A 15,520-nucleotide genomic window follows, 5' to 3' on the forward strand; every position below is an offset into this window, starting at 1 on the left:
ATATATATATATATATACATATACATATATATGTGTGTGTGCTGGTCACAAAGTTGATTCAATAGCCAATCAGTCAAATTAAAATTATTTTGCTTTCAGAAACCACAGTTTATGAAACTCTGATTCACAGCTTCTTGAGAAGTACCACTATCCTGGTAAAAGGAACCCAGGGTTCTAAGAGTCATGAAACCTTGGCTCCAAAACTCATTTTCATGGTTTCTGGCCTCTCTGTGCCCCAATTTTATAACCTGAAAGAAAGGGGAAAAATGCCTGCCTTGACTATCCTCTAGTGCTACTTTGAGAATAAAAATGAAGTGGATGTGAAAGGACGCTGAAAATATCAAATAAAAATGAGATTGTAAGGCAGTGCTATTTGAGCATCTTCATTCTTTATAGCACAAAAATAACCCCCAAATAAGTTAATTCCCAAGTGCTCTCCAAGAGTCTCCCTGATAGATAGATATGTACCTATACATTTATGTCTATATTATAACTCCCCCATTTTTTGGCCAAGAAAACATCCGTGTGCTCTTGGCCAGACATAAACACCCTCTTAGCTTAAAAAAATGTGTCTATATGTTGGTAGGAAGATTGATTCTTTATATAAGAGACCCAGCAACATGAAATGAAACTCTGTTCCCTCTCTGTCATAATGCAGGTAAGTTTTTTTTAATGAAAGTTACCTTTTTTTTTGATGTGGTCATTATTTTTTAAATTTTAAAAATTGGGCTGTTTTTGGTGGAGATCCTGAGACTATGTGAATACACACTTCCTGAATCTAGGAACCTGTCAGACATAGAAGGGATGTGGGAGAGTTTTAAGATAGCTTTATGAAGCCCACAGTGATCAATTTTTATGCGTATAACATGGCTTCATTTTCCAAATCAAGAACATACTTTTTTTAAAAAAATAGTACTTGAGTTCATTGTATTTCAGTTCAATTTAATCTTATTTCTCCACAGTGTGTCTTCACTGGATGGGTACCATTATTTCTATAGAATTAGAATCCTAGGAGGTAATCTTATTCATCCTCTGTTCCCAGTGATGACTGTAAAATAATTCTAGATAAAGAAATCTCTGCCCAGCTTTCAAAGTCACAAGTGAGGCAAACACTTGAGGCTTCTGTGAAATCTTCTTAGAAGATTAACATTAACCTTTCGCAGTCATAAAGCTATAAATAATGGGACCCCACAGCCATATCTCAGATGGAATAAATAAGTTCATTTACTCTCGTTTTCTAGATTCTCTCCTCCAAACCATTTTTATAATGTTTTCTGAGATCTCATCGTGAGTCCATGAAGACTTAATAACAGTTAATTTTAGAAAACATGACCACAAAATATATTTTCACCCTCAAGTTATAAAAGGATAAAGCTTTCACATGACTCTTTCAGGGAAATATGCTGTAACACAAAAACTTAGCAAAATGTAAATGGAATATAAAACTCTTTAAGAGTGAATAGTAAAGCAAAGAGACTTAGGGGTGCCTGGGTGGCTAAGGTCATGATCTCATGGTTCATGGGTTCAAGCCCCATATCAGGCTCTATGCTGACATCTGTCTTTAAATTTTGTGTCTCCCTCTTTCTCTGACCCTTCTTTTCTCACTCTGTGTCTCTCTCTCAAAAATAAATGAAACATTAAAAATATTTTTTAAAAAAGCAAAGAGACTTAATTCTTGTGAAAAATCTTAAAGTACAGAAAATAAAAAAACATTTGGGGATTGTGGTTGCTTGGACAAGCTGGTATGTTAGTATCTTTTAAAAATATTAGTTATACCAATTTTCATTATCTTTCTTTTTGTGTGTTTCCTCTTACCAAATTATAGCCTAATGCTTACCCTAGGGGAAATAGTCAAAAATCTCACCTGGTTTGCTCATGAATTGGTGTCCCGTTAGAACTTCCGTTGTGCCTGGGTTTCCAGCCTCAACAATCAGGTGTCTCTTTCTTTCCTGGAGGGTTTCTGCTAAAATGCCGGTGGGACTAGGACTGAACCACCTGTAGCTGCTCTCAGCTGGTGATGAATTGCCAGGAACTTCTTATTATGAAGCAGCCATCTGAGAAAAAATGTCAAGTCACCTTCACTGCTGATAAATGGGCCAAGGGCTGGCCACCGGGGTCCTGGTACCCTGCAGAGTAGGCTGTGGAGAGGGGTAGCTTTTCCGAAGGCAGCAGCTCTTGGAAGCTGTGTTGGGAGACACCCATTTATGCAGCTTTTGAAAAATCCAGAAGTTGCCAAATGTGGCAAATTGTTAAAAATTGGTGAATATACATAAATGATATAGAGGGTTTTTTGCATTACTTTTGTAACCGAAATTTGAAGTTATTTCCAAGTAAAAAGTTAAAAAAGAGAAATTAGGGGCATCTGGGTGGCTCAGTGAGTTAAGCGTCCAGCTTCGGCTCAGGTCATGATCTCATGGTTCCTGGGTTCGAGCCCCGCGTCAGGCTCTGTGCTGACAGCTAGTTCAGAGCCTGGAGCCCGTTTCAGATTCTGTGTCTCCCTCTCTCTCTGACCCTCCCCTGCTCACGCTGTCTTTTTGTGTCTCTCAGAAATAAATTACAGAAAAAAAAGAGAAATTAACCAAGAAAGGTGAAAAGTTAAAAATGAACTTGGCCTAAATTTCTATTTCACCCCGTAATCAAGGTTAGTTACTCTTCTGATGAACTTGGCCTACATTGAATTCCAGATCTTAACACATCAGTTGACAGGCAGCTTGATAACATGTTTAAATATGCAGACTTAGAAACAGGCGGCCTGGATTTGAGTCCCTCACTGTTGCCAACTACAACCTCAGCGACTTTGAGTGTGTTATTTACTCTCTGTCCATCACTTTTCTCATCTGTTAAATGGGAAGAATAATAGTATCTACCTTCTAAGGTTGTCATTAGTATTACTTGATTTAACATTTATGCGATGCTTAATGCAGTGGTGCTAGAGATGTCCATTACATTAACAATCATCATGCAAACATTTAAATTTTTAGTTATTTTCCACTGATGGGAAGGAAGGGAAGACAGAGTGCTTTTTCTGCCCTGCCCTGTTTGAGGATCACCAGTCAAGGACTTAACAAGAGTATCATTGCCCTCCGGGGTACTGTGGCCACAAATCATTGCTTGGGTGCCTGGCTAGCAGGCACCTCTACGCTTCGGTTCCTGAAATGGAAATTTTCAGGCCATGTAAGAAGTGTTACCAGGTGAAGTGAGACGATGTTATCCAGAATGAAGTCTATTTACCCTTTTAACACATTTCATGCTTGCCAGAGTTTCCTTAGAGCAGTGGTTTTAGTGTTTCAAAGACCATGATGTGATGCAGAGACTTGCTGTTCAAAGTGCAGTCCCTGGGGCAGTATCAGCAGCCCTGGGAGCTTGTCAGAAGTGCAGAACTTCCACCTCTTTACCCCCAGACATACAGAATCAGAACCTCTATTTTCTTTTTTTAATTTGAGAGAATTTGAGAGAGAGAGAGAGAGAGAGAGAGAGAGAACACACTTAAAGGCATGAGTGGGAGGGGGCAGAGAGAGAGGGAGAGGGGGATCTTAAGCAGAGTCCAAGCTCAGCACGGACACAACACAGGTCTCCATCTCACAACCCTGAGACCATGACATGAGCTGAAATCAAGAGTCGGACGCTTAACCGACTGAGCCACCCAGGTGCCACCACAGTCTGTATTTTAACAAGAACCCTAGGTGATTATTATGTACACTTCAGTGTGAGAAGCCTGGCAGAATCGACTGCCTTGCTTCAAAATAGTGTGAAAAATCCGGAAGGGACTTCTGGTTCTCTCCCCTCTCCCACCTACCTTCCAGAATCTTCTTTATCAAATCCTGTTATTCTTTCTCTGTGCCCTTCAACAGTGTTCCTCCACACCCGGCCTGAATGCTAAATGCTCCCATAAACTAATTTGAATAATACTTAAAATGTGCAAATATAGGCAAGCTACTGTAAGCTAAGTGTTTGCTGAGAACCAGGTAATGTGAGAGGTCAAAGGATACGGTGCTAGTTCACTTAATCTCTAGTTCATTGGAATGAGTGTCAGGTAACTGCACAATGTTTACATTTTGTTTCCTAGCATATGAATAGTCCTGTGCAGAGTGTCATTCAATATGGAGGGTTAATTAAATTCTTGGTTCTGTTATGAAAAAAGGACCGAAGCAGTTAGAGTTTCTACTCAGAAAATCAATTCAATTAATGGGCTTTATTTCTAAAAGGAATAGCCAGTCTCTTGTCCATATATTTACATACCGATTAGCCCCTTCTCATGAGCATTGTGATCTTTTAATTAGGTTTCCAGTGTTTTTAGTCACTGGATTAACGACCCATGTCCTGTCCACTCCTCCCAAGGTATGAAGGTTGGTTAAAATTCCATTTTTATTTAAAAAAAAACAATTCTCGGGGCGGCTGGGTGGCTCAGTCCGTTAAGCCTCCAAATTCAGCTCAGGTCATGATCTCACGTTCGTGGGTTTGAGCCCTGCATCGGGCTCTCTGCTGACAGCTCAGAGCCTGGAGCCTGCTTCGGATTCTGTGTCTCCCTTTCTCTCTGCCCCTCCCCACTCATGCTCTGTCTCTCTCTGTCTGAAAGTAAATAAAAAACATTAAAATTTTTTTTTAATTTAAAAAATTTTAAAAATAAAAAAATTCTCTGTGGTAAAGGCATTATGGGTTATACTGTCCACTGCAGCTATTTTATTTCTGAAATACACTCAACTCATTTATGGTCAAGAAGCCAGGTTTTCCTTTAGGGGATATCAAAGAAGTTTGTATTGCTGCTGCCTACATGAATATGCCTCTCTGTTGCCCATTTTCTCCTTCAATATTTGCTTTTTGTGGAAACCTGTCCATTTCCATTTCCATTTTTATGTTTCTATAGCTACATATGTACATATGTGTAGGCTCCTATTTATACCACTCTCTTGTCCTTTCAGTTTATATTACTTCTTATTACTTCCTATATTATTGTGTAACGGGATCAATTTCAGTTAAACAGGTGTGCAAACCAGTAACAGGTAATTACCATTGAGAACTGTAAAAAAGAAAGCAAAGGTTCTGTAAGTTTAGAAAACAGGTTCCTTGGATGGTAAGAAATGGATGCACCTAAACTTCAAATGTCAAAAAAAAAAAAAAATAAAACCCAAAAAACAAAACAAAACAAAAAAAAACAACGGTGTCCTGGCTGTGCGCATTTGGGGAGAGGGAACTTGCAAGTCTCCATCTGGCATCAGGGGCTTGTGGCTCAGCGGGGCTCCGCCCGGCACTGCTCTGTCTGTCCAGGCCCTCCACTGGTGACTTTCATCGGAGAAGACTGTACCTTCTTCAAATTTTCTCTTTGTTTTATGGCTTGGGCCCCAGGCATCTGGGAGCCTTCTGACCATGTTTTATTATGACTACATTTTAAAGGAAATTGTTATACCTACTAAGAACAAAAACATGAATAACTGACAGTATTAAGGGTCCCAGGTAGAAAACACAGTTATGGAAAGTCTGATAAGAGGTAGGAAAAGAAAGACCTGATATAAAAGAAGGGGGATAGTATGATAATAGTTTTCAAAACTCAAAAGAGTTGTGGAGTCAAACGTGTATGGATTGAGACTCTGGCTCTACTACTTCTAGTAGTTTCAACTTACTACTTGTTTTTGTTTGTTTTGTTGTAAAGTTTCATTTTAATGGTTTCAGGCTTATTTTAAAAACGTTCCAAAAAATAGGGGGCGCCTAGGTGGCTCAGCTGGTTAAGCTTCCAACTTCGGCTCAGGTCATGATCTCGCAGTCCATGAGTTTGACCCCCACATTGGGCTCTGTGCTGACAGCTCAGAGCCTGGAGCCTGCTTTGGCTCCCTCTCTCTCAAAAATAACTAAACATTAAAAACAAAACATTCAAGAAATAATGAAAAAGTTTCCATACAGCTTTCCCTGGTGTTAACACCTTACATGCTTAGGATACAATTATTGATAACAAGAAATCAATATTGCTACTGTACTCTTAACTAAAATAAGGCCTTGTTTATATTCGTTAACTGTCCCAAACCATCTATTTTTCTTATTGTAAATCCAATCTAGTCCTACATTGCCTGCATTTGTCCAATCTCGTAGCCTCCTTCAATCTATGACATTTCCTCAGTCTTTCTTTGTCTTTCATGAACTTGGTACTTTTGAAGAGTTTTGGACAGTTATTTCATACAGTGTCTCTCATTTGGTGTTTGTCTGCCTGTTTCTTTCTGTTTTAACACAGGTCTCTGTTTTCAGCAAAAATTACTTTTTGTATTACAGAAATGGTATTCTGCCTTAATTGTGCATCATGTCACAAGGTACATGATGTCACCGTGCCTCACTTCTGGTGATGTTAACTATGATCACCTGCTTCAGGGGATGCCTTCCAGATTTTGCTCCTTTGCTATAAAGTTACTCTGTATCCTTTTATAATTATCAAGTATCTTTCTGCAAGATACTTGCTGTCTATGCAAATAATCCTGTTTCTTATCTTACTTTCATCTTCTAATTTTAGTATTCATACTTGCTAAATATAGGCAAAATACTTAGCATAATGTCTGATATATTAAATAATCATTTAAGTTTTCTACCAACAGTAAATATAGTAGCTATGATTATTTAAATATTATAAAAATGAGAGCATCATAACATTGGCCACAAACATAATACCGAACTGTGGTATAATTCTATTAGTAAAGAAATTTGCCTTCATTAATATGAAACACAACATATATTACATCACTTCCAACTATTAGAAATCAAATAGGGACCTATTTTTCTCTAGAAATCTAGTTTAAAGAATTCTTGCTATGTGAGACAACTTCATGTGCATAAGGTAATATTCACTATCATTGACTCAGTGCTTTGGAAGGTCTACATGTTATTTGGTCATTTGATCCTTATAATACAGTTTAAAGAAATATCTTCTATCATTTTTTTTAGTGTTTATTTATTTTGAGAGAGAGAATGCATGCACACTTGCATGCTTAGGGGAGAGGCAGAGAGAGAGAGGGGGAGAGAGAATCCCAAGCAGGCTCCATGCTTTCAGTGCAGAGCCCCATGCAGGGCTCAATCTCATGAACCATGAGATCGTGACCTGATCCAAAATCAAGAGTCGGAAGCTTAACTGACTGAACCACCAAGGCGCCCCTAAAGAAGTGACTTGACTACAGATGACCAAACTGTGGCTACTAAGTACCAAAGTTCGGGCATAATTTAAGTCTCTCTGACTCCCAAACCATGCTAGATCATTAAAACTTAGGAAAGAACCACTGAAAATTTAAAAATAAAGCTTCATCTAGTTCCATTAAAGGAAATTATAAAATGTGCATCTGGTGGTTAGAAAAGAATTAAGACTGCAGTAATCTATTGTAAGTATGTATAGGTGGCTGAGGTTTATGTAGACCTTATCAAGGTTCAAGAAAGTTACTCAATTGTTTTGTGCATTCTGGAAGAATATATCACATCCTTAAGTTTATTGATGATTACTATAAAAAAGTTATTTTAATAAGAATGATCAGTCATTTTTATTTATAAATATATAAATCTTATTGGGAATAAAATCATTTATTGAGGTATTCCAGAGAAAAGTTAGTATCACTAGAAATATTCATGTAAATTAAGCAAAATATTTTTCTTCAACTTTGCAGTTACTCTCAAAGTTAATGCTTGAAATGAATAAACACACTGAAAATATGCCTCAAGATTGATTTGATCTACTTTTTGAAATATTTTTAGAAAAAATAATGCATATCTCATTTTTCCAATATTAATGATAATATCCCACCAATTTGACAGACCCAAGATAGAAATATGTGCCCCTCAAACATTATGTTATTTGAATGATTAAAAATGAATGTTGAGGGGCACCTGGCTGGCTCAGTTGGGTAGGTGTCCAACACTTGATATCGACTCAAGTTGTGATCTCGTAGTGTTGAGAGTGAGCCCCACAGTGGGCTCCACTTCAGCATGGAGCCTGCTCGGGATTCTCCCTCACTCCCTCTGCCTCTCCCCAGCTCATATGCTTATTTGTTCTTGCTCTCTCTCAAAATAAATAAGTAAACTTTAAAAAATAGAATGTTGAAATAGTGGATAGAAACTAGTGATTAATTTACAAATTCATTCTTGCATGAATGAACAGTCCCTAAATTCTTTGGACCATTTCCTATCATGAATTCATGAAATTAGCAATTACTTAAAGCTTAGTTACTACTAATTTTCTTGCCACAAGCTTTTCACCAAAATTATGTCTTACACAAATGATATAAAGACTTGGGGGAACCAGAGAAATGTGGCTTTATTACTGTCCATAAGAAGCTGTCTTCAAACAAAAAGCAGTTTTTATTAATGATATTTTAAAAAGTAGCTTTTAGGATTATAAATGTGGCCACTCCATATACTTAATTCATTTTAGGAGGTTTCTGTCTTCAAGGTCTTGCCAGCATTGACAAATTAATTTATCATTGTAATACCACTGAGAAATAGGCAAACAAGTTAAACTGGAATAGTGTTTACTTAGGATTATAATTCCTTTGTTATTTAAGAAGAGTTAGCAGAGATCACAATAATTAGTCTAAAAACAGATAGCAATAGGCATAAGAAAAATACGTGAAAGAGGCAATAAGAAGTGCCTTAGAAATCTGAGAGGATAGCCTGAATGGAGCCTAATATTCTGTTCCCAAGAGTAATTCCATGGGGCATGTTGTGGGAAGGCATGACATGGTTTTAAAGGTCAGAGTCAGACTTGGCTGTACCTGCCATTAATCTGGACCCAACTGTCTGAATTCTATTCATATATTTCTACAGATTCTTCAAAGAATATTCCATTAATTTATCCTTCCCCAGATGAAGAAGTTGTATGTCGTTCACTTGTCTCAAAATTGCCATGTCTCCTTTCAGATAATTCACTCCTTTCCACAGAGTGTAAGCGGGAGCAAATTCAGTCGATTCTATGTGTGTCACCCATGCTCTTGAAATTTTCACTTCTGAACTTTTATTTTGTATTTTGCCCAGACTATTAATTTAATCATGTGACAAGTTTCCCAAACCCTTATTCCTTTTACATGAAATATCTCTTAAGGGATGAGATCCAAGACAGGATAATGTTCAAGGTCTGGTAATTACACATGGTTTCAATATTATGCTTGCTTTTGTTTACAGTGGCTTTGTGACAAATTCCAGGGTTGTGGTTAGCCTTTCTGGTTGCAGAAGAGTCCCTCATTGGATATTCAACTTGGGGTCATTCTTATTTATTTTTTATTAGGTAAAAGATGCTTAAGTAATTAGTCTTCTCATACCTAACCAAAATAGCTCTTTATCTCAATTGATGGCCCTATAGTCCACAAGTCACCCAGATAGAAGCCAGTGCTCTTTCCTAGACTATCCTCTCTCACTCCCAATTTAAATGTCCTTCCAATAATCACAAAGTCCTTTCAGTTTTACTTACTTTCTTTTTTTTTAATGTTTATTTATATCTGAGAGAGAGAGCGTGCATGCAGAGGTGTGGGGGGTTGCAGAGAGAGACAGAGACACAGAATCTGAAGCAGGCTCCAGGCTCTGAGCTGTCAGCACAAAGCCCAATGCAAGGCTCAAACCCACAAACTATGAGATCATGACCTGAGCCAAAGTCAGATGCTTAACCAACTGACACCCAAATGCCCCCTTCTGGTTTTACTTTCTACCACTATTTTGACCCATCACTTCTGCTTCCATTCCTTAAGGTCCCATCTGGCTAACCTCTGTTTGTCATTTTAAAAGAGTCAGTTTCCATGGCATCCTGGGTTAGGTGGCCTCTCTTGGTCCTTACACTGTGCCTGCCTAGTCCTATTCTTTATCCTTAGGTGATATTCCCCGGGACCACTTTGTGAACTCCTCAGAGGAAGGAATGGTTGGGACCTATTGACTGTTTTATCTCACTAAAACCCTGAATGTTTTAGTTACCCATGGTTAATTACATTGAATATATCATCATTTAGTGTTAAGTCACTCCATGAAAAACAAACAAACAAATAAACAAAAACCACAAAGCACTCCCTGAGAGGGGAAAAAATCACTCCATGTAATTCTAGCACTTTTGTTTTTCCTGTTTATATTTTAATTATTTTTTGGTATGTGTTTTAAGAAGGGATAATAATAACTTTCAAAAACTTGCCTTTATGTATGGCTTGTCTCATCACTTTTTTTTAGTATCTCGACAATTAAGAGCATTGCCATTGTTGTCCACCACATCTGGGTTGAAATTCTAGTTTTCCTCTTAGGCCATTCTTAACCACTCTGACGCTGAGTTAGTTTCACTTTGATGCAGTTATTGTCTGAATCTTATGCAGTTGCTTTATATGTGCCTGTATAGAGAATGCTAGGTAAGATGCTGTAAGAAGTCATAACCTAAGCTAAGAAGTCAAATTAGAACTTTCTATGGATGTGACCCTCACTAATCCCTTTTGACACTTTGTCCCATATCCCTTCTGCCTCCCTGAGCTCACCTGAAACCATGGAGGGAAGTTCTAAGATACCAGCAACTTTCCAGCTCAAGTGTTGTGTCTCTTCTGTCTGAAGGCACAAGCACAGGGAATCTGGGGAAAGAGGGGAATTAACCTCTAGTCAGTAGGAGATGGGAGTTAATGGATAAGTGTCCCACCCTCCTGATGTCCAATGAAAAGATTCTACAGCATATCTTCCTTTTGGTTTCTCAAAGGCTCTCCAAGGGAAGAACTAGCTATAGCAGTAACATACCTAATAATGTATCTATTACTGATTTCTTTTTTCCTTGTCTCACTTTTCTTACTTTCTGTAGCAAATGCTTCTTGATTACCTTCCAAATAAACTATCTTCCCCTAAATCCTTATGTCAGAGTTGGTAATTGGGGTACCAACCAAACTAAGCCAAGGCTTAAAGAATATGGAAGCCATGGCCAATCAAGATTGAGAGACTGTGACAGTTACAAGCAATAGCACATAGCAGTACCAGACCCAACACTGCAAGGGGGCAGGTTCAAAGAACTAAAGGAAAGAGCTAGAAGACTTGCTGGAGCAGAAAATATGAAGAAATTGTAACGTAACAGGGGCCAATTAGTGTTGGGCCTTAGAACACATTGTCACTATTTTGACAGGATTCCAGAGATGGTGGGATCTAGATTAAATGATATTAAGTGGGGGACTGATATGCTAGATAATATGGAGAATGAATTCTAGGGGAAATGGAGCCAAGACACCAATGAGGAAGTTATTAGGAACCTACATTTGGGAAGTACTATTCACAGAGAAATGGATGGATTTCACGGTTATTGAGAAGGTAGCATCTTTCTAAATTCTCATTGCTGTTCTTTCAGTGTCAGCGAAGCAGTCTTGTTGGCAACTAACTAGGGTAAACTGGTCATTTACACAGGGAAGCATTTCAATTATTGATATTGCTCTTCAGGATAATATATTAGCAAATATTCTCTGAGATTGTATTTATTTCTTAAGAAAAGTCTTTAACTTATGTATTTATGTGTCTCATTCTTCTTTTAAAAATATCAAAATGTTTGTGGTGGCTGAGAAACTAATATTCAGATATCTTCTGGTTCACCTTTGGTAGAGTAATTGATAGCATTTGTTAGCAATACATATTTAAACCAAACTCCTACTCTGGAAGTAAGGGTTCCAAAGGGTGATGAATTTTACCAGTTTGCTCATGAGCATGGAAGTAAATTACAACAATGAAGAACAATATACCACAGCGAGTGCCTTTGTAAAATTATTTTGCATGTCTTTTGTGAGATACTCAGTTTTGCCCTTGGAAACTTTAATGTTAAGGGTATTAGTAACCACTCATTTCAGTTAGTGTGGCAAAAATGGATTTTGTTGTGCCCATCAGTCAGCATAAAATAAAAATGGTGATAAACCCTCTTGGAAGATGCAGCGTTCATTAAAAAGGAGGGAATGAAAACCTAATTGAAAGTTACTGTAAATTTTGAATCATTAATTTCATGCCAAATAAGTCATTAGAAGTCTCTGATGGATATAAAAATGCAATCGTTTGCAAAATTGGAATGAGCAAAATTCAATCTAGATATGCTTCTCTATTTTTTTTAATTTATATATTGGGAAAACTGTAATATAGAGGTTGTTGAATTTTAACATGAAAGCCTTTTGCTTTTGGTAGTCTGTGCATGCTTTTGGGCTCTAACCCAGGTAATTAATTTCTTTCTGGATCCTTTTTTGTTCATCTTTGTTATAACTCACTGTTTTTCTTGCTTCTTGACTGATAATAATATATCTGATACATATCACTTCAAACATATGAAAAATCTAAGAATTTTTTGTTTTGCTTTGTTGTGTTTTGTTTTTATTTTACTATATGTTATACATGTTTTATATAAATTATATGTATATTTAATATACAAATACATGGAACATAAAAATATAAATACATAAAGAGTTTATAAATAATACAATAATAAATTAAAATACATAAATATATGTATATACTCCTCTGTTTTGAAAAAAGAGGGGTAAAATTTATGTGCTTTCTTCTTAAGTCTTTTCAATTTTCTTCTATGAATGGCAAAGTAGTTCTCAAGCAACCAGCATTTTTTATTCTTTGCCTCTGTGGTATTGAAAATGGACATAATATACTGAATACAGAGAGCTTATTGCACCAAAAATTAAAAAAAAATATCTGCAGGTCTAGATCAGAATGCAAGCTATCTTGTTACATGAAACCAGCTTTCATTATGAGATGTACAGAAGACAAATTGAATACATAATTACATAAAATAATGTTTTTGCTATCTTGTTCAGTGAAATTTGATAGATAACGTGTTCTACTGCGTTGAAGAGAACTAATCAAACCAAAAATAGAACCTTAAAATAAATTGCTCATCATGACTCACTGGCCAACTAAAAGGCAATAGTGATATTGGAGAGAATAGCTTCTTGAATCACAGTTGAAACTTCCAGGTTCTTTTTTGAGTAAAGAGCAGACCAACAGACCATCACAGGCCAACTTTTTTCTTCTCACATACTTCGAACACTTAATTACCAGAGAAAAGAAATCCTTTATTACCATCAGGGATTCAAGGTCGAACAGTCAACTGCAATTACAGTGGTTCAGAGTAGAAGCACCATTTTTTTTTTAACTGGAAGGCTTTTCATTTTACGTTTACTATTATGCACAGTATTGATTTTCTTTTCTGGTTGTTGTTCCTTGCAGAGAGTGAATCTGTCCTTCGATTTCCCATTTTATGGTCATTTCCTACGTGAAATCACTGTGGCAACTGGGGGTAAGTGGTTTTCTACCCATTCACCCTAAATAATCTACAGTTTCACTATAGGTATTTTTAATTTATTTTACATTTTAAGAGGGACATTTATTGGGAAAACTATTGTCTTCTATCCCAAAGTCAAAAGCTATTGGAAAAACTTTTCAGCAGAAAAAAAATGGAGATATAATTTTCAGCTTAGATTCATCTGTTTTCTTTCAACTTTTTTTCCCTTCTTTTTTCTTTTATGTTTTAATTCATCTTTGGTAGTATGGAAAGACTGCATAAATGAGAAGAGACCCAGAAAACAAAAGCTGCTGTAGCATTTTTTTCTTTTAATGCATGTAAATTGATTAATCTAAATATATATACATACATTCTCACGTATATTACCTTTAATTATTTGCCCACCAGTTCTTTAATGTCACCTATGTTGACTGGCAACTCATTTGAATTTTAAAAATAAACACTGAGATTCCGTTGGGATTCTTTTAGTTTTATTTTTCTGCACAACCTTTGGAGATTAGTATATAGATTAGCAATCCTCTAGAAAGACAATTCTTGTTTTTTATAGTATATCCCAGAAATCAGAACAATGTAATTCTTGAGTGCTAATAGCAGAGATAAGCAAAAGGCCAGAGAATATTCCTATGTTCTGAGGGAAAAATACAAACACAGAAGCATAACTAACAAAATATGTTAAAAGAAATCCAAAGTGGAACGGAGACTGCAGAGCACCCACGTCTAATGCACCTTAGACAGGAGTCACTTTCCTTCACTGGGTTTCATTATTGGTCTTCTGAGTGGTATGGAAGTCATGTTGATCACTTCTGCCATATTTTAATGTAAGATTTAGAAAATATGTAGGATTCAGAATAAGACTTGTAATCAGAAATACCAACAAACAAACAGAAGTTTTTGAGCACCTACTCTGAACAATGGGAAATAAAGCTACACTTGAATTGGGATTATATGGCCTAGGGGACTATTAGACAGAGTGAAGCAGAATGTGGGAGTTCCTTAGAAAATACAAATGATGAGATATGGGTTTCCTGCAATTACAAAACTGAGACATCTGTGAAAATCTGGTAAGACTTTATAGAAAAATTGATTGTTATGACATGTCTTAAAGGATAGCTCAATTTTTGTAAGTACGTAGGGAAGGATGGGTAGGTCCCGTGGAAGAGCATCCTGAATAAATATACAGAAGAAGAAATGAATAAGACATATGTAAGATAGCAAATAATTGAGTTTCAGAGAAGCTGGGAGTAGGTTTACAAAAAAATGAGGCATAATAAGAAGGGAAAGGTACGTTGGGACAATTTTATATACTGCCTCAAGAGTCTATGTGAGTCATTAGTCCTTAATTAGTAAATAATAAGCTTTAAGAAGCTGAACCCAGACATTCGTATAATGCCTTCAAGTATAAAAAGACTGGGGTTACTACATGTAATTGGAAGAATATTGCAATAGTTTGTGTGACACATATTGAGGCCCTTGGCAAATCTGTGGCTTCAAATCAAGGGAGAGAAATGATTCTGCCAGCAAAAATTACAAACTCAAGCAGAAGAGCTGGTTTTAGGGAACACCAATGGGTTCAGTTCTGAAACAATTATATGTTGTGTAAAGAAAGTACTAAATATAAGCAAAATTCATACAAGGACCATGTCTTTTTTGAGCTTTCCATGCATTTTTGTGCTTGTATAATGCATGGCACTTAATAGACATTTAATGAATGTGTTGAAATATTGAGAGAAAAGGAAAAAGGTGAAATTGAAAGATGGCCCCCAACACTATGAATTCCATCATGCTTCTGAGCATCTTTAAAGTATGATATGAACATGGCTACAATACTATATGGAGAATAGGAATATTTCCTAACATGTTGGTTACTAGTGTTTTTAAATTTAAAAAGTGAATTAATCACATTTGTTCAAAAATCTATATGCATGGTGGTAAAAATACAGGCCCTTTTGATTTTTAGCTTCTCAAATTGTTTTATCTTTAAAAGTCCTGTTGGTGATACAGCCAATGAACTAAGACTTCCCTTAGCAGAGTTGGCAGGAAGAAAACAAATAGCTGCCTCATCTTCACAGCTTCAATGTATCAATTTCCTTTGAAAAGATCCTTAGGATAAGTGAAAATCTGGTGTCTTAAATGAGCTCCATCTTCTCTGAAGAAAACACTAATGTAAAGAAATATTTTTTCTATCTACTTAAAACATGCTAGCATAGAAGTTGCACATATAAATCCATACCCTGTTTGAGAGAGGCATAACTTGAGATAATTTAGATACTTACC

General features: G+C 36.5%; 1 protein-coding gene across 1 annotated transcript in view; it reads left to right on the top strand.

The window, feature by feature from the left end:
• The window catches only part of PLXDC2 (plexin domain containing 2), a 438,555-nt gene that overhangs the window by 223,536 nt on the left and 199,499 nt on the right, over positions 1–15,520 (top strand). Inside the window, exon 4 of the mRNA XM_029954388.1 lies at positions 13,171–13,240. Within this exon, the coding sequence (XP_029810248.1) occupies positions 13,171–13,240 (70 nt within the window). The remainder of the gene's footprint in view (positions 1–13,170; positions 13,241–15,520) is intronic.

Source organism: Suricata suricatta, chromosome 10 (assembly GCF_006229205.1).
Source record: "Suricata suricatta isolate VVHF042 chromosome 10, meerkat_22Aug2017_6uvM2_HiC, whole genome shotgun sequence".
NCBI classification, from domain to species: domain Eukaryota; kingdom Metazoa; phylum Chordata; class Mammalia; order Carnivora; family Herpestidae; genus Suricata; species Suricata suricatta.